The following is a 20,901-nucleotide window of genomic DNA, read 5'->3' on the forward strand; positions in this document are numbered from 1 at the left end:
CTAGGAATCATAGCTTTCACCTGGATTCACCTGGTCAGTCTAGGAATCATAGCTTTCACCTGGATTCACCTGGTTAGTCTAGGAATCATAGCTTTCACCTGGATTCACCTGGTCAGTCTAGGAATCATAGCTTTCACCTGGATTCACCTGGTCAGTCTAGGAATCATAGCTTTCACCTGGATTCACCTGGTTAGTCTAGGAATCATAGCTTTCACCTGGATTCACCTGGTCAGTCTAGGAATCAAAGCTTTCACCTGGATTCACCTGGTTAGTCTAGGAATCATAGCTTTCACCTGGATTCACCTGGTTAGTCTAGGAATCATAGCTTTCACCTGGATTCACCTGGTCAGTCTAGGAATCATAGCTTTCACCTGGATTCACCTGGTCAGTCTAGGAATCATAGCTTTCACCTGGATTCACCTGGTTAGTCTATGTCATGGAAAGAGCAGGTGTTTCTACTGTTTTGTGCACTCAGTGTATATAATCCTTGATTGTACTTACAATGACTTTCTCTTGAACAATTTTCTGACACAAAACTGTTGACTAGACCCTGACAAATCCTCAATGGACGATGCGTATCAAATGGATATGAAACTCTCCATTTGACATCAATGTATGATTTGTGAGATTTTGGCGCTAATTTTGGCCCTCAGCTGCCTTGAACATCTGTTTCAAATGCCTATGCAAATCTCTCATTGACATCAATTCATGATCTGTGAGAAACTCTTAAAATTGAACACCAAGCTATATCTTTGTTTAGGACTCATGAAGCAGAGATAAAAGCACAGACAGAGAGCTGACCTGTGTGGAGAGGAGCGGTTGAAGCAGGTCTTGGTCACATCCGTCACATTGGGGTTACAGCAGTCTCCGTTGTCGTAGAAGAAGTTGTCCCAGTTACACTCGGGGTCGCACACCCCGTTGCCCTGCTTGTACTCGGGGCATCGGCTGCGGTGCCTCTTACAGTCGCCTGCGTCGAAGCCCGTCAGTGTGTGGTTGCACTCTGGGTCACATGCCTCGTCGCCCACTTTGCTGATGTCACAGTTGGCCAGGACCAGACGGTTGCGCAGGGAGGAGTTGGTGACGTTGTGGACGCTCAACTCCCAGGTGATGTTGTAGACAGCGAAGGCCTTGTTGAGGTCCTGGTGTTGCAGTTGGATCTGATGAGGCATGACAGTGGGCCTGCGCCCAGCATCATCCCACACGTTTACCACACGGTATCGCATCCTCTTGGGTTTCCGGAAGGTCCAGGTGCGGTTGTAGTTGGTCACCACTTCCACGTTATCGCAGATAGTTTGACCACAGGTTGGGGGTTCCAGGGTGGTATCCAAGGACCCTCCACTTCCACTTCCTCCTACCCCTTCAGCCTGTCCCACCCTGCTGCTGCTACCTTCCTCTTGCTGGGGGAAGATGCCATCCTTCACAGTCAGCCACTTTCTGGCAGGGTGCTCAAAGGTCTCCCGGATCACCAGCTGAGGCGCATCTTGAGGATCCTCGTGACCCTGCATATCCCTGATTATCTGCCTCTGTCCCCGGGCCTCCCTCCACAGATTTACCCTCTCCACAGCCCCACGGTAGTTATGGTTCAGAGCGTTCCCGCCCACCATCAGCACCTTGCACTTCTTGGTTAGATAGCTGAAGACGTTGCCCGACTGTTCCCGGCTAACACCCACCTGGGCGCCGTTGACGTAGAGTTTCATGTAGAGGCCGTCGTAGGTTACTGCCAGGTGGGCCCAGGTGTTGGGCAGGTATTGGCCATTGGAGTGGATGGAGGTGACTTTGTGGGCACGGTCCGTCTTTAAGGAGAAGAAGAAGCGTGGGTCGCAGTTGCCCTGCTCACTGACCGCCCGGATGCCCAGCAGCCAGCCCCGGTCGCTGGAGGCATAGAAACACTTATCATACAGACCTGGGAGAAAGCAGAGAGCGAGAGAGTCAGTTAACATGAGATAGAGAGACATGGTAAGAAAGAAAGAAAGAAAGAGGGAGAGAGACAGAGAATAGAAGGATAGAAAGAGAGAGAAAAAAGAGAGAATGAAGCTTTGACTTTCAGATGTTCTTTAGTACGTTACCTAAGAGACAACTTCAATTAAGGTTGCACTATGCATAAATCGCTCCACCATTTCCTGGTTGCTAAAACTCTAATAGTTTGCCAAATTTCAGTTATGTTACAAAATAAGCTTGTATAGTGTAGAGAATTGTACCATCTAAACAGCTGTGAAATATATATTCCATAACCCCAAAAAATTAATTGTTGTTTCAGCTGTTTGAAGCTGGTGTACAAAACCGAAAGTAAAAGAGGCAAAAACAAAAGAACAGGAAGCATAGAAATAGCACACATAGAACAGATCTACCGCTTCTTAGACTTGCTTTCTAGTAGAATGATAGATCTATAACTCACATTTCTATGTGAATTTGGCCGGGTCACCCAAAAGGTTACATAGTGCAACTTGAATTAAAAGAGAACAACACAATCCAGATAGAAAGAGAGAGAGGGAGAAAGAGTCAGAGCGTTGGATAGTTCACTGATCACCTCTGGGACAGAGAGAAAGAGCAGATGTTAGTCAACACTGAGCAGCACTGGGAGCCAGCATTTGTATTCTCAGTTAATAACATTTTTAAAGTTTAGTCTCAGGGGCTTCACCGCTTTGTCTCCTGAACATCATCAACCTAGGAGGTCTGCCTCGAGTCACCCTTATCCAATTTACTGTTCATTTGACATATTTTGAAATGAAACAGTAAAATGAACAGTCAAATGTAGACACTCTACTGTAAAGTTTGTCTTATAATTCATCCAACAAAACATCAAATGCATCAGTGTGTCACGTAATCACATTCTCTCATTCATCAGATGTAGGCATTAAGGTACAGATTATGTCGTAGATGTACTAAAATTATACATTTGAAGATAGCATCAGAAAAATGTCCTGGAAATTGAGTTAAGGTGCATGCGGTATTTAGCTTGGGGAGACCCATAGACTCTTACAATGAATATTTCATGAATATGAGGCCATTTTAACATTTTGGGGAACCATAAGATGTAGTTTCATGCAAAACCCTTGTTACGCTAGAGGCACCAAAAACACCTTTTTCCTGTTGCACTTGGAAAGCATACAGTATGTCAAGTTCAGTGTGGTAATGTGTTTCCCAGGGGATCTCTGAATGCTAAATGTTTATGTTTTGTGTGTGTGTGTGTGTGTGTGTGTGTGTGTGTGTGTGTGTGTGTGTGTGTGTGTGTGTGTGTGTGTGTGTGTTTGAGTGTGTGTTGTGTTCATGAGTGCATACATGTGTGAACAGTTCATGTGTATACGCCTATGCACATACACCAGAGCACACTGACATGCCTAGCAGAGCCCCTCAAGCATGAGGGAATCCATGTGCTCACAAAATATTTTGGGGACCACCACTGCCAGGGGCATACATTAGTCACGTGTACAAACACGAGGGAAAGCAGCTCCCGAGTGGTGCAGCGGTCTAAGGCACTACATCCCAGGGTAAGAGGCATTACTACAGTCCCTGGTTCAAATCCAGGCTGTATCCCATCCTGCTGTGATTGGGAGTCCCATAGGGCTGGTGTGGGCCGTCATTGTAAATAAGAATTTGTTCTTAACTGAGTTGCCAAGTTAAATAAAGGTTCAATCTCCATTCCTTCCCAGTCCACATAACGCAATAAAGAGACCCAAGCTGGTTTCAGGACTTCTTCATACAATGTGAACCAGGTAGGAGTATCCAATGTAATCCCCAACCCATCTTTGTTCCTCCGTCTATATAGGACTTTTTTTATTTTAACTTGGGAAGTTAGTTAAGAACAACTTCCTATTTACAATGACAGCCCTAACCTGGGCAACGCTGAGCCAATTGTGCACCGCCCTATGGGCCTCCCAATCACAGCCGGTTAAGACACAGCCTGGAATCGAAATAGGGTCTGTAGTGACACCTCAAGCACAGAGATGCAGTACCTTAGACCGCTGCGCCACTCGGGAGCCCACAGTTCCTCAATTAATTAATATGATCATGCTGATTAAAATCCGATCAGTGTCTTCACTCCCTTTAACATGATGCACATTAAGTAGGAGGATGTCATCATTGTCTGAAAGGGGGATATTCTAATGGCCAAGCCATTCAAAGAGCTTGGTGGGGTTCAATGTCAAGGTCAGCCGTATTTAGTGTGACGTCCTCAGTGTTTCCACTACACTGGAAGGAAAAACTCCTCCATCTGTCAGCTAGTGCACTCAAGGCTAAAAGGTATGTTAAAATGTGTGTTGGGCTTCTAGTGTAAACAGCTGTCATAATTCTGCCATGCTCAATTAATCTAGCATAGTACACTTTTCCAGACCCAACCTGCTCTGTGTTTAGATGGGGCACACACATGCACGCATGCACGGACACACACATGCACACACACGCACAGGTATTTGCATACACACACTGAAGCTAAGGCTAAAAACCATTCATGTCAGTTTAGAGGGCGACCTTGCTTGCACTTGCCATTTGTCTTCCCCCAAGGATAACACACTCAGGTACAAAAAAAAAGAAAACAAACGTCAGAGAAATCTGATGAAAAGCAGGGAGAGAGGGAACAATGGAGGCTAGCCCATTGTGTGTGCTTTTGAACTGAAAGTCAGGGAAAGGGACATTGCATTCAGACAAAGTGAAGTTTTCTTTTTTGCCTTTATTTAACTAGGCAAGTCAGTTAAGAGCAAATTCTTATTTCCAATAATGGCCTAGGAACAGTGGGTTAACTGCCTTGTTCAGGGGCAAAACAACAGATTTGTACCTCGTCGGCTCAGGGATTCAATCCAGGAACCTTTCGGTTACTAGTCCAACACGCTAACCACTAAGCTACCCTGCCGCCCCAAGTGACCGCCACACCGTGTACTTGACATGTTGGGAATGTACATTGATCCTTAGACTCTAAACACAATTCCTAACAGCACCAGGCTCCAGTGGGGGTTTCAATTAAATATTCAAATGACAGTCAATTACAAGTCAATTTCATTTAGCTCTATAACTAACTGGAGACATTTTTCAACAATGTAATTAACTTGAAACCTTCTCATTACGTTTAATGATTCAAAAGAGAATTGTGTAATATGCAAATGATCTCGTGGCAAACCTATACAGTAAAAGACATCTTGGGTGAAATAACATTTATAATTTTCCAGCCTTAGATTATCTCAACAGAAACACCAAAGCTCATCTACCTAAAGTCTGAAATCAAGAGACTACATAAAGTCTTTAGCTGTATGCCCGGTGGCTTTCCTCAAATGTATTATATAACTAGACATCTGGCTATTCAAGTTCAATACCCAGCTATCTCATTAGAAATACAGTATGTCAAAATGTTGACATTTAACCAAAGTAGTTATGTCATCTTAAATGTTATATGTCTTCTTAGATGTTATATGTAATCTTAGATGTTATATGTCTTCTTAGATGTTATATGTCATCTTAGATGTTATATGTCTTCTTAGATGTTATATGTCATCTTAGATGTTATGTCTTCTTAGATGTTATATGTCATTGGTTATTAGTTATATATCATCTCACAACTAAAACCTGCATAGCACTAGTGCATCACTGCTGATGCATCTGCCAACACAGGCATTTATTGTCTACAGCTGGTCATGGAAGAGAAACTCTGATCCACTGTCTTGCATTTTCCTTTCTCTGATGCGGGACAGGCATTCATGACCTGGTAAAAGGGCAAAAGGTCAGATGTAAAAGTAATCTCACATTAGGACAGGGAACATGTGTGACATGAACTGCCATGAGGATGTAAAGCACATGGCAGCATTCAGTCAAGTTAAATTACAGTTTGAGTGTCCCCTTCCTCTTTAAAGACCATCTTTATGTATCTTTCAAAAGCGGGACACCAATTGTAACCACATGTCAACATGTCACAATATGGAGAAGGGAAGTTACAGGGGCTCCTCACATTTTTTGGACTGGAGGGTTAGCTCAAAGTGTCTATGCTAAAGCAAAAACCATTGTCCTTGTTTCTAAAATGAAAGGCTGCTCAGTGACTGGTGTTGGTATAGGGTTTGCTCGTGTTTGAACGAGTGCGCAAATCAAATCCAATGAAATCGCAAGACTGAGCTATTCCATTACTGGTACCATGGAATCTACCCTGGCTTCCTTTTTCCCCTTATTTTTGGGTGGTCCTTTCTACTTCCTGTTTGCGCATGCTCATTTTGTCAGCGCTGTTCATGGTCCTGAATCTTGTTGTTCTGCTGGAATCATTCTCCTGCAGTTTCATTGGCCACGTCTGCATTACAAATGACAAAGTGTGTGTGTGTGTCATACAGGTCAGTTTAAAATCCCCAGCTGTTCTTACTGATTGATACCAGTAAGCAGACAGTGGGCACATCTCCTCATGTCAATAGGCAGTGAGTTATCCTGGCAAGTGCTCATCATATGAATGCCTCTCTGTGTGTCTCAGAGCAAATGTGGCATACTAGCTACCACAAACAAACAGATATTACTGAGTACATTTCATACTGTACACATGTCAGGAATGCAACATACATACATCGTGGGCCCTACATATGTCAGCAATGCAACATATGTACACATATATGTTGGTTCCTGAGTCCTGGAACACCTGGCTGGCTGTGAAAGTGGTTTGGACTAGGACTTCATGAAGTATTCTACTAGCCCTTGTTTTGTGCTGTAGAGTCAATAAAGACCAGAAAGGAACCACAGACACATTTTTACAGGAGTTATCTCTGGTCCTCCGCCAGTCACTTTGGTCACACTCAGAGGTCTCCCTGTGTGTGTTGTATGGTAAACACTAAGTATATACCACACTACTGTACTACTCGTCTCCCCTCACTTATCAAACGGTGAGTTGACACACTCAATCAAAAAGCAGTGACATTGATAAAAAACAGGGTAAAAACAACTAGGGTGAAACAGCTGTAGAAAACAAGCCTGGGTCAAAACTACAGGATGGGACTGCTTTAGGCCTGGGATTGTTGGATTTAAAAGATTAGGCATTATAATATTTGTCGATTGGGATTTTATTTTTATTTTTGATTATTACAAGGGTCTTTTCCCAAACACACTCATTTTAATGTTATGAAAACAAACAATAAAATGACAGGCATAGGATAGGCTAAGACAAGAATGAGGTTAATATGCATTGTTGTGAAAGGGCTCTTAAGTAAGCATTTCACAGTAAAGTCTACACCTGTTGTATTCGGCATATTACAAATAAAATGTGATTTGATTTGAATATCAGTGATATAACATTACTCCTTTGAGCTAAGACATTCATCTGAATCACAAAGCTCTCAACAGATTCCCCAACGAGTTGAAATGCCTAGAGAGAATTTAATAAGGGTCTGGCTTAGGCTGCCCCCAACCCCAGACCAAACCTACACTCTGAGAAAACAAGGTGTTCTCTAGAACCTGAAAGGGTTCTTTGGCTGTCCCCATAGGAGAACCCTTTATAGTTCCGCGTAGAACCCTTTTGTTTCCAGGTAGAACCCTTTGGGATCCATGTAGTTCTACGTGGAACACAAAAGAGTTCTACTTCGAGCCAAAAAGGGTTCTCCTGGGGGGATAGCCAAAGAGTGTAGCTAAGAGCGTAGCTAATAGACCAGGACAATATGTGCAAAAATCTATATCCCGATAAATTGACTGAATTATGACTATAATGATAAATTGAACGCTAAGTTCATAATGTTGTTTTTGTTTAAAAACATATTACCCTTAAAACTACTGCTACTACGACTTGAAATATTGTAGCTATCAATTGTTCCATCAACAATCACCCATACTAGCTAACATTTCATTTCAAACTTTACATGCATGTCTCCAGTATAGGTTATTTATCGTAATGAACGATATCAGCAAAATGTTCACAATAAGTGGTCGGTGTTAATAATTTGTGGTTTATTGTCCCAGCTCTACTCCTACCCACTGGGCACAGCCTTCAATTCAACTTATCTTCCAAGTTGGTTCAATGTCATTTAATTGAAATGATGTGGAAACAACATTGACTCAACCAGTGTGTCCAGTGGCTAGACCAGTGTTTCCCAAACTTGGTCCTCTGGGAGGCAAGGTGTGCACGTTTTGGTTTACCCTTACACTACACAGCTGATTCAAATAATCAACTAGTCATCAAGCTTTGAATCAGCTGTGTAGTGTTGGGGCAAAAATCTAAAGGTGCATCCCTTGTGGTCCCAAGGACCAAGTTTGGGAAAGCTGGGGTAGCCACACATCCAGACACAAATACACAACACACTTACACGCAAAAACAGGGATGGTACAGTAGACCAGAATATACAGTATGTGTGTCTCAGTCCATGAGAGGCCTTCACTAAGTACAATAACAGGTCTATCATAATAAACATACTATGCTAAACAACACATTAATCAAGATTGCCTTAGCAGAAGTGTGTGTGTCTGTGTGTGTGAAACCCTCCCTTCTCAAGGGTAAGTGCCTCACAAGGGGTAAACTACAATAGTACGCATCTGCACACAAGCAGCCAGTTGTTTGCTACGCTCCCTGTTGGCAGCCCATGGGATCGAATCTACATCAGAAGCAGTGGCACAGACACTGAAATATATAAACAGTACATAGACCTACATTTGAAAGAAATGCCGTCAAAGATTTGGCATTGTGGATTTCAGAATAACATGAAATAGTTTTGCGAGCTCGGTGTCTTCTCAATAATGTTCTGTGCTCGCTCACACAATAGTCTCTACAGACGGGTTCTTTCCGGCAATGTAGGCTACCGTGTGCCGTTGCCTAGTTTACGTTGCGCAAGGTCTCGGATATCCGAGACGACTCACATAACATTCACAAGGTGCGTTGTGCGTGGATGAAGCAGGCTACTTTCTCCCTCCTATCACTTTACAACGCTTAAACCACATATTAAAATCTATAGACTGTACTGCCAAGACCCCCCAATCTATTAGAGGGTTTTAATTTCGTCAATGTTAGCGTCAGCTAATGTTAATTGTGTCAAAGTTAGAGTCACCTAATGTTACGCGCATAGCCTATGTCTGCGGCTGGGTTTGGGGGATCTCGGACGCTCATAGCGCGCCACTCCGCGGCTCTATTCCGGTCTCGTAACCTCCACAGCCAATCCAGAAGTGTCGATTGGGAAGCATTTTGGATTTGCGGAACGCACAGTGCTCTCTAGTCACTTCAGAATAAAACATATTTCTCTCACTCTCCCCCTTTGCCTGCTGTGACGTGCCCACGAATTCAACGTTTCTAGCATTACATCATAGTTTAAAATAGCCAGACGCCTCATAAATAACACAATTTCTACGCACGATGACATCACCTGTCAATCAAGTGATGCAGTATAAATGCCAATATCGAACAACCTTAAAATAGGCTAGTTTATCTACAATTGTTATACCCAATATTTGAGTCATTTTACGCATGAAAGTTCATAGAATGAAATTTTCAAAAAATATACCAGGTTATTCATACAGTATGTGTATAAAATCCATTCATTACAATGAGGAACTCTGTAGTAATTTCACCTGTGAACGAAAATCGTATCTGAATTATCCTACCCAAGTATATGCTTATGCATGCATATCGCTCAGATACGATTTTCGTTTACAGGTTATGTTACTACAGAGGTCCTCGTTGTAATGAATGGATTTTATACACATACTGTATGAATAACCTAGAATGAAATCTCTGATACTGCTATTTTCAAGGCATTACATCATTGGCGCGGATGAGTTCTGAAATTAACTCTCAACTCACTTATGAGTGCATGTTGTTTTACTGTGACAACCGTGCATGGTTTGATCTAAACAATTATATAATAATAGCCTACAAAGCTAAAGGTGAGTTATGACTTTAATTTGATTTACTAACATAGCCTACTTCATTGCTTCATGTGTGGGTTTTAATACAATATGCAGGTTTCACACTAAACTTTTAAATATGCTGTTGAGTTTTAGGTCGCATAAGACTAATAAAACCATTCCTTCATTAATTTGTGAACTGTGACAGTTGTGTAGGCTACCTGCAATCACCGTAGGAGATCGTTGACCTCCTTCTGGTTTGATCCACATCTCCAGCGTAAAATTCCCTCTCGGTATCTCCACGCCCGGCTTAAGCCGAAGTTGGTCACCCCTGCCGGTAAAATAAACAGCTTTCCCCCGACCTGGAGAGTTCTCCTCCGCCTGGGAGGAGCGCCGGCGCTGGCGAGGTACACGTCGTTCCAAGCCGGGCAATGAGCGTTTGCCCCGGGGCAGGCGTGTGGCACAAGCCCCTGGAAAGGTGGCTCTCGCCTCCCTGATACGCACCAAGTCTCTTTTGGATCTCCCCTTTCTCCGGACAGTCCCGCACTCTGATCCAAAACATAAGATGAGTATCACCAGGCAAAGCAGCCAGGGAAAAGTCCAAAGTTTCATTTTCAGGAGAAGAGGTGGTACCACTTTTAAAAAGAGCAATGAATAGAAATCAATTTGATAAATATAGGCTAAAATTCGTAGGTCCACAATGCTCTTCCTGAGTTTCGCTTTGTTTTTTGTTTTTTTCTTTACAGCCGCTTGTCAAACCGTAGATTCAGTCTAAATAAACCCATGAAGCATACTGTAATGTCACCCTTTATAATGTTAAGCCACGACCCCCTTTCCTTGCCCATGTAAAAGTAAGACTCTTCTGGAGAGATTCAATGAACACAGGAATATTTGATTCATGCATATGTTCCACGGTGTCTTTTCAATAGGTCTCATTAAACCAAAGGGATGACTAATAAGTTCTCAATCAGAGAGGGGGATGAGGTTGATGGTGCCCCCCATCACTCCATGGATTGTATGAGTTACTCGCTGAAACCCACAATTGTCCGCCAAACGCTTGTCACACCGTTTTGCTGTTTTCTTATCCCACCTGCAAAACAGTATACAAAATGCCACATATTAAAATTCCAAATAAGTGAAAATAAACCGACCTGTCATTATTTTATTAAAGAAAAATTCCTTGACTTGCTTTTTGATTTTCAAAAGTTGAAATGCACAACATCATCTTGTAAAGCGAGAGAGAGCTGCAGAAGTAATAAGCATTGCGATCCTCATTGATTTGCCTGAAACAGAGACACATGGAGAGAGAGAGAGCCAGCACTGGGCGTCTGCTTTAAGAGCAATTACTCTGAAAGTCTTTTTAAGAGTGAGCAACTGATGTTTCGAATGTTCCGGGCTGTGTTTTTTTTTTTTCAGCCGAAGTGGGAAGTCACAGGTACTCATTGCAATTCCATTTTTCCATGGCACATTGTGATGGGACGGGGTTTACTGAGTTCGGAAAGCGTATGTGTATCCCTCTAGTGGCTAACAATTCAAACAATCTAAACACATTTTCTACACTTTCACTGATTCTGAGGCAAAACAAGAGGACTTAGACTGGTAAGTGACGAGCCATCAAACAATTCTCTTGATGCAGTTGGATACCATCCCTATACGATTTCCTATTTCAAATACATGAAACCAAAGTTGGATGTCATGTCTTAACTCGTAAATGTTCAGCAGTAATCAATGAAATTGTGTAACCACCCAGGATTGGAACATTCTCTTTCAAGAGTAGGCCAGGAGGCTGAAGTCGGATTTGATAATTGCACAACAAAGCCTTCCAAAAACATGACATCTATAATTCCAGTTTAATATCCCACTTGTACTGTAACCTTCCATGTCTGTAGTAAAATACTGTGCATTAGGTTAATAACTAAAACAAAGCCATAGAACTGACCATTTGATGTTCAGCACTTCCACCAGCAAAACGGCATTGTAATTGTAAACTAAGCACCAAACGATTGCCAACATTTTTAAGAAGTTTTTTTTTTTTTGTCCAGACTGGCTGTCTTTTTTTGTCTTTGTCTTTTGTGCAATCTGGACTGGCCTTGATTTCAAAGTCCACGGAAGTACATTTTTGGTCCTGACCGGACCAAATCTGAACCCAATCATAGACATATTTCTTTGGTGCAGTCTGGACCGGCTTTGATTTATCCCAAACATAGACATCTATGTTTCGCAAGTTTGGACAGCACAGTACAATAGAACACAGCAGTGTACAATACATTCAAGTAAAGTATAGTACAGTAAAGTATAGTACAGTAAAGTATAGTTCAATACAGTAAAGTATAGTACAGTAAAGTATAGTACAGTAAAGTATAGTACAGTAAAGTATAGTACAGTAAAGTATAGTACAGTAAAGTATAGTTCAATACAGTAAAGTACGGTATAGTTAAGCGATAATGCCCGAGAAGCTTGTGTTTGGAGGATATATTGGCACGGGTGTTGTTAGGTCTGAGACGAAAACACCGGCAATGTCAGGAATGCTTGAACCAGGTTATGAACACAAACAGTGCAATTGGTGCAACCAATGACAATAGTGAGGGGTGTGTCATAATTGCTAGGTTGATCAGGAATGAATTGAGTGAAACTGTTAAAAGCCCACAGCACATTGAATATATTATGCCATTGTTATCATTAGCATTAGCATCAACATACATTATTGTTTCATTTCATTTCACCTATGTATTTAAATATTTCCAATTTCATTAAAAAAAAACATTGTTACATGTAATCTTTTGGTTCAACCATAATGCACAATAAGCATCATCAACAGGGGAAACATATTGGGTGTACTCTGATAAGCTGTAGAAAAAATAAATGTATTTACAAGACCTCTTCACAGAAAGTTTAACTGGTCATAAGAAGGACCTGAGATCAAAGTCAATATTCAGACCACTAGGGGTCAATGTTTTTAAACAGGATATCCAGTAGGCCTCCCTCTGTAGTAGTAGGATCTCAATGTTACCTCCTCTCCTTGGTAGAGCAACATGCTCAATGCATGTGTATTTAAGGGAGATGGGATGGTTAGCTTCAACAAAGTGAGCTGCTACTGGATAGTCTGTGTTCTTACACCTGAGCTGCAGTGTTCAGCTACGCGTTGATTTAATTGTCTTTCCGTTTGTCCGACATAGGCTTTCTCACATGAACAGGTGATGAGATTACCCCCTTTGTCTTGCATGATATGACACCCCTAACAGGGATTTTTCAACCTGTATGTGGGTGTCTGAAGGTTGTTTTTGTAGTGCTATTGCACTGTGCACAGGATCCCATTTGTAATGGGTGTCAAGAGTGTCTGAGTGGGCTCAGGGGGTAGGTCAGATCTCACCAAGATATCCCCAATACTACGACCATGCTTATAGACCACCAGTGGGGGCTCCTTGAAGAGGTGTCTGATTGCAGAATATGCCAGTGCTTTTTCAGGATTGCTTTCATTTTCTCCGAACACCTGGTCTACTTAGAGCAAAACACTGTTACGTTATTTTTCTTCTTTGGTTTAGTTTTTAGCAATTCATTTCTTGGTTTTTGAGATATTTTCATCATTGCAGCATTGAGTTTTGTCCTTGCAGCCTCTCATTTTGAATTGATCTGTAATTTTCTTAGAATTGCTGTCAAAATCTGACTGGTGGCCACAGATTTGTTTAACCCTGCATAACTGGCTACATGGTAGACCATTCCTGAGGGGAAGGGGATGCATACTATCCGCACAGCAAGGTATTGCGGTCTGTGGGCTTTGTGTATATGTCTGTATGTAATGCATCATTCTCTTTGATTATCCATAAGTACAGGTCATTTATTTCTCTCATCAGTCTGCATGGTGAATTTGAGATATTCAGTGCTCTCGTTTCAGAGTTTGGAATTCATTTACAGTGGGGCAAAAAAGTATTTAGTCAGCCACCAATTGTGCAAGTTCTCCCACTTAAAAAGATGAGAGAGGCCTGTAATTTTCATCATAGGTACACTTCAACTATGACAGACAAAATGAGGGAAAAAAATCCAGAAAACCACATTGTAGGATTTTTAATGAATTTATTTGCAAATTATGGTGGAAAATAAGTATTTGGTCAATAACAAAAGTTTAGAGTTAGCCAGTGGTAACCTGTGGAATAGACACCGGTTGGAATGTGGTTTTAACCAATCAGCATTCAGGATTAGACCCACACATTGTATAATACAGTATAATGTACTGTATTGTACCCTACTTTAAAAACTTGTGTTGTGCCGTGGCGGAGATCTTTGTGGGCTATACTCGGCCTTGTTTCAGGATGGTAAGTTGGTGGTTGAATATATCCCTCTAGTGGTGTGGGGGCTGTGCTTTGGCAAAGTGGGTGGAGTTATATCCTTCCTGTTTGGCCCTGTCCGGGGGTGTCATCGGATGGGGCCACAGTGTCTCCTGACCCCTCCTGTCTCAGCCTCCAGTACTTATGCTGCAGTAGTTTATGTGTCGGGGAGCTCGGGTCAGTTTGTTATATCTGGAGTACTTCTGTCCTATCCAGTGTCCTGTGTGAATTTAAGTATGCTCTCTCTAATTCTCTTTTTCTCTCTTTCTTTCTCTCTCTCGGAGGACCTGAGCCCTAGGACCATGCCTCAGGGCTACCTGGCATGATGACTCCTTGCTGTCCCCAGTCCACCTGGCCGTGCTGCTGCTCCAGTTTCAACTGTTCTGCCTGTGATTATTATTATTTGACCATGCTGGTCATTCATGAACATTTGAACATCTTGGCCATGTTCTGTTATAATCTCCACCCGGCACAGCCAGAAGAGGACTGGCCACCCCACATAGCCTGGTTCCTCTCTAGCTTTCTTCCCAGGTTTTGGCCTTTCTAGGAAGTTTTTCCAAGACACCGTGCTTCTACACCTGCATTGCTTGCTGTTTGGGGTTTTAGGCTGGGTTTCTGTACAGCACTTTGAGATATCAGCTGATATACAAAGGGTTATATAAATAAATTTGATACTTTACAAACTAAACTGTACTGTACTGTGCTCTACCCTTCTGAATTAAACACTACTGTACTGCATTAAAATGTACTGTACTCTACTGAATTAAACTACTGTACCATACTCTGCTGTACCGTACTGAATAAAACTCTACTGTCCTGTACCATACTCTACTGTACTGAGCCATACGGTACTGTTCTGTTCAAACTTGTGAAACATAGCCTCTATGATTTGGTCTGGTCTGACCAAATGTGTACTTGTTTGGGTGCGGAGCTCATTAGAATAATACTCAGCATACATTGCAAGTGTTTGTTTTTACATACCCATGTTGGTCATTCAGCAGACCCTCTTATCCAGAGTGACTTATAGTCAGTGCATTCAACTAAGGTAGATCAACAACATAAGTCATAGCAATATATTTTTCTCTCGGTAACCATTACTGAGAATGTTATTGTAGTGGAAGTGGTCTGTTGGTTTATTCTGTTGGTTGGACAACTTTGAATATTATTGCTGCAAGTTGTAATGTCTTTTAGATGTCTTTGTAATGTAATTTTGCTGACTGGGTATTTGGAAATATATTTTCCCACCACCTAAGTTGACAAACGTGATGTTTTATGGCACTCTTTCATTGCTCTCCCCAGAGACAGTCAGGAATGTCAATGCTTCCCTTTTGTCACCATGTGGGTTGTTTGGTGTAAATGTATGCTTCAACAGCTGGAAATTGCCACCTACCATAAAGAGGAAACAAACATTAAATATTTGCCTCACTCTTCATACAGTGTTGTGACTTTGTCATGGCAAGTTGGCCACATTTTTCCCTTTGTGCCTTAGGAAGGGGACATGACACATGGTGAGAGAGGGCAACCCTGGAATAAGGATTCAAGTGTTAAGTAAAAACTTCTTAGCCAAAGACGACGGATAATGTGTCTACCTCTCCAACCCCGATACACTAGATATATACACCCTTTCTTCTGGCTCTCTAGTGACCTCATAAACAGTCTTGTTCTGTGTCGGTCTGGGTCTTGGCCTGCAAGACCTACTGTACTCTAGCTCAGATTGGCACTTACATTGATTGCACTGCAATTCTATCAATGACGCCAGCAGTTGGTGTAGAGACGTGCGAGTACGGTTTCATCTTTTGTCTGGGTCAGGAGATTCTAAACTGAGTGACCTCAAGCCCTGTACTCAACTCTTCTTAGTGGGGTATGTTGATAAACACTATTTACATTTAGCATCACTCCATCAAGGGAAAAAGTTATTTATAACAAAGATATCTGCATATATTTCAGGATGTTGTGTAGCCCTGGAAAAAAATCATTGTGTAAACATAAGTTTTAAAAACAAAGCTTGTCCGAAAAAACAAGTAGTCTCTTGGTACAATTTACCCCGGGTATGGGACAGGGTAAATTGACCCACCCTGGGGTAAGTGGATGATGGTAGGTCAAAGTTGAATTCATGGAATGGGGGGTTGATATATTGTGCAGGACCCACTGTAATTACTGGGACAGTGAAGCATTTTCTCTTCTTTTGGCTTTATACTTCAAAACTTTAGAATATGAGCCATGAATACATCAAGCTTGTGACTCTTCAAATGTGTTAGATGCATTTGCTGTTTGATTTGGTTGTTTGATTATTTTGTTCTAAATATAAATTAATGGTAAATAATATATTGTGTCACAATGTAAATAAGAATAAAATGTTTTTAAACACTTCTACATAAATGTGGATGTTACCATGGCCCCTGATAATCCCCCCTCCCCCCAATTTATTTATTTATTTATTCTGAAACAGCAAATATATCCAACACATTTTCACAATCTTGATGTAGTCATTGGTTGCTATGAATATGGGACCAAATACTTCACTTTTTACTACTTTAATGCACAAGTGAATTTGGCCAAATACTTTTGCTCCCCTAAAATGGGGGGGACAGACTATGTACAAATGCGGTTCACCTGAAATAGATGAAAATACCCTCAAATGAAAGTGACAAGTCTGTACTTAAACAATGACTTTGAGGTTAAATATCAAAAATTTTGAAGTATAGAGCCAAAATAAATAAAAAGTTGCTTTACTTGCCCAATAATACAGAGGGCACTGTATATCTTAAAAGTATGCCAACATTCAGATATACTGTTGAAGTCTGAAGTTTACATACACCTTAGCCAAATACATTTAAACTCAGTTTTTCACAATTCCTGACATTTAATCCTACTAAAAATTCCCTGTTTTAGGTCAGTTAGGATCACCACTTTATTTTAAGAATGTGAAATGTCAGAATAATAGTAGAGAGAATTATTTATTTCAGCTTTTATTTCTTTCATAACATTCCCAGTGGATCAGAAGTTTACATACACTTAATTAGTATTTTGTAGGATTGCCTTTAAATTGTTAAACTTGGGTCAAACATTTCGGGTAGCCTTCCACAAGCTTCCCACAATAAGTTGGGTGAATTTTGTCCCATTCCTCCTAACAGAGCTGGTGTAACTGAGTCAGGTTTGTAGGCCTTCTTGCTCGCACACGCTTTTTCAGTTCTGCCCACAAATTTTCTCTAGGATTGAGGTCAGGGCTTTGTGATGGCCACTCCAATACCTTGACTTTGTTGTCCTTAAGCCATTTTGCCACAACTTTGGAAGTATGCTTGGGGTCATTGTCCATTTGGAAGACCCATTTTGCGACCAAGCTTTAACTTCTGACTGATGTCTTGAGATGTTGCTTCAATACATACACATAATTGTCCTGCATCATGATGCCATCTATTTTATGAAGTGCACCAGTCCCTCCTACAGCAAAGCACCCCCAAAACATGATGCTGCCACCCCTGCGCTTCACAGTTGGGATGGTGTTCTCCGGCTTGCAAGCCTCCCCCTTTTCCTCCAAACATAACGATGGCCATTATGGCCAAACAGTTCTATTTTTGTTTCATCAGACCAGAGGACATTTCTCCAAAAAGTACGATCTTTGTCCCCATGTGCAGTTGCAAACTGTAGTCTGACTTTTTATGGCGGTTTTGCAGCAGTGGCTTCTTCCTTGCTGAGCAGCCTTTCATGTTATGCCGATTATAGGACTCGTTTTACTGTGGATATAGATACTTTTGTACCGGTTTCCTCCAGTGTCTTCACAAGGTCCTTTGCTGTTGTTCTGGGATTGATTTGCACGTTTTGCACCGAAGTACGTTCATCTCTAGGAGACAGAACGCATCTCCTTCCTGAACGGTATGACGGCTGCGTGGTCCCATGGTTTTTATACTTGCATACTATTGTTTGTACAGATGAATTTGGTACCTTCAGGCGTTTGGAAATTTCTCCCAAGGATGAACCAGACTTGTGGTGTTTTTTCTGAGGTCTTGGCTGATTTCTTTTGATTTTCCCATGATGTCAAGCAAAGAAGCACTGAGTTTGAAGGTAGGCCTTGAAATACATCCACAGGTACAACTCCAATTGACTCAAATGATGTCAATTAGCATAACAGAAGCTGCTAAAGCCATGACATTTTCTGAAATTTTCCAAGCTGTTTAAAGGCACAGTCAACTTAGTGTATGTTAACTTCTGACCCACTGGAATTGTAACACAGTGAATTATAAGTGAAATAATCTGTCTGTAAACAATTGTTGGAAAAATTACTTGTGTCATGCACATAGTAGATGTTCTAACCGACTTGCCAAAACTGTTGGTTAATTAACAAGAAATTCGTGGAGTGATTGAAAAACAAGTTTTAATGACACCAACCTAAGTGTATGTAAATTTCCGACTTCCACTGTAGATCTCTTTGTTCATTGTCACTTACACTGCCATTTCTTGACCATTTGTCTGGGACAAGGATGTTGTTTCGATTGTGCCAAATCATAGGCAAGTACATGGGTACATGTTCGTTTTGTTTTGTCAATGTACCTCTTCAGTGTCATTCAGTCTACTTTTTTCATCCCTTGTTACTGCTCAAATCAACTTCTTCCCTTCTCTCACTTCCTTGGCTGCGCTCTCAAGAACCTCAATGGCTAAACCCCTGCTTGTTTTATGTTTTTATACACAGGACATGATGTCTGCTCTGTGACACTATCTTGAGTTCATATGCATGACACGTGGTAAAAAAATACTATGCATATTTTCATACGATTTTGGGTGTGTTATTTAACTTTTGTACACCTGCGGTTGTTTTTGGACCGGGAACACAGAATTATATGAAACGAACACAACAAGAGGGATACAACGATCTACTTTGGTTTAGACACAAGCATCATGAAAACTATAACACAAATTAATTAGACTGAAAATGTTTTTGTTTTTTTAACTAATTTACTTACCAATTTTTCAGTGTTTCTTCCTTCAGACTCCATAAAATGGCCTTTTCCAAAATATTTGGTCACATGATAAATTGTGTGTTTCCTAGAAACAAGGGGTGGCTCAACTAACCCTTTGGCTCAATTTACCCCACACTATATATCAACTGGGGAGAACCGTGGCAGTGTGCTTGAAGGGATGACGTTTCCTCTCAATTTCACTATAACTTGCCACCAAAAAACAGGCATGCTTCTAGTGCAGTATCAATCACATTATAATCAGACAATTGGCTCTACGCCTGACAATTATACAGGGATGATAGCATCCCATCTTAACCCAGGACCTGTGATGCTGTCAGTCATTGTTCCGCTCGTGCCATTTAGTAACTGAAACTAGCAACCCTGGCCTGCAATAGCCCTCTTACATGGATAGTAGTTTAGGTCAACGGTCGGTCAGGGTTGGAAATAAAAAACAACAATGCTGCCATTCCGGATATTGCCACTACTACTGAAAAATAGGAGATGCTTTCATGTATCCAGCACATTGTGTCAGAGCAATGAGCATCATGCAATTTAATGCAATGGTGCATCGCTGGTTTTATATTGCATAATAATTTGTATCTGGAAAAAGCATATTGGGAGATCTGATACGGTTAACTGATGCAGTTAAGATTACCATTACCATTCAACTTCCAATCCACGCATAGGCATTTGGGTTGTTATGGCCAGATTACATCTTAATTCTTGCATGGAGCAGAACAATCTGGGAGGGGAGTGACAGCCTTGAGAGAGACAGCATGGGCAGAGGAATGCACGTGTGTGTGTGTGTATGTGTGTGCGTGCATACACCGCCTAAAGTATATCCCCACCATCCCCATCTACCACTGTTGCTGGGAGAATAATATTTGTAATCCAAGGGACTGAATGGTCAACTGACTCAAGTCAAACAGGAAAAAGTCACTGTCCACCATAATCCATTAATGCACTGGGCTTAATCTGCCACTGTGATAAAGTGCAAACCTAAATGCTCTCTCTATTTTTCAGGATGATGCAGAGGAGGAAAAATATATACATTACACGGCACCGCGGAAAGAAGTGGTGAAAAGGTCATTCCATGACATACAGTTCAATTGGGTAATGTTACACCAGCTGTAAAAATTGTAATTAATGATGAAATGAGTGTCCTAAACCTGTAGCCACAATTGATACATGCTGGGACCTTGTAAGAACCTGAATCCTTCTAAAAAAAAAATAATGCTGTAGAACACCCATTAAAGCTTTTAAGAATATAATCCCATGCCACCTACAAAATCATACCAGGGCTAACGGCCATACATGTTTCTATGAAAACCATTACGCATGGAGAATTGCCATAAAACTTTTGGTTATTTCTGTGAAGGAGAAAGGAGAATTGGAATTCCGTGCCATGTACTATACTATGTATTACATATTAACTAAGAATACACCAAAGAACCATTTCACATGACAAAAATACAACCATAAGTCATATCTAATCTTTTCTAATGCTTACGACAGCTGTCAGTTACGCATGCTTAGCATCTAAGGGCAGCCAGTTCAGCAGGACATTTCATCTTACTACCTTCAAAAAGTATTCATGCCCTTGACTTATTCCACATTGTTGTATTACAGCCTGCATTTAAAATTGATTACAAAAAAAAAATGTTCTCACCCATCTACACATAATGACAAAGTGAAAACATCCTTTTAGAAATTAGCAAATTTATTGAAAATGAAATACAGAAATATCAAATTTACATAAAGTATTCACACTCCTGAGTCAATACATGTTAGAATCACTCATTGCTCACTGTTGCCCCTAGTGGCCAGTTTCCACGTCATCTCCCGAC

General features: G+C 41.3%; 1 protein-coding gene across 2 annotated transcripts in view; it reads right to left on the reverse strand.

Moving 5' to 3' along the window:
* The window catches only part of LOC112219324 (pappalysin-1-like), a 126,587-nt gene extending 115,726 nt beyond the window's left edge, over positions 1–10,861 (reverse strand). For both annotated transcript variants that reach the window (XM_042302314.1, XM_042302313.1), the window contains exons 1-2: positions 9,999–10,861; positions 802–1,903 (exon numbers count right to left, since the gene is read on the reverse strand). In XM_042302314.1, the coding sequence (XP_042158248.1) occupies positions 802–1,903; positions 9,999–10,389 (1,493 nt within the window). In that variant the 5' untranslated portion in view covers positions 10,390–10,861. The remainder of the gene's footprint in view (positions 1–801; positions 1,904–9,998) is intronic.
* Positions 10,862–20,901: the final 10,040 nt, after the last annotated feature.

This window comes from Oncorhynchus tshawytscha, linkage group LG20 (assembly GCF_018296145.1).
Source record: "Oncorhynchus tshawytscha isolate Ot180627B linkage group LG20, Otsh_v2.0, whole genome shotgun sequence".
NCBI lineage: Eukaryota > Metazoa > Chordata > Actinopteri > Salmoniformes > Salmonidae > Oncorhynchus > Oncorhynchus tshawytscha.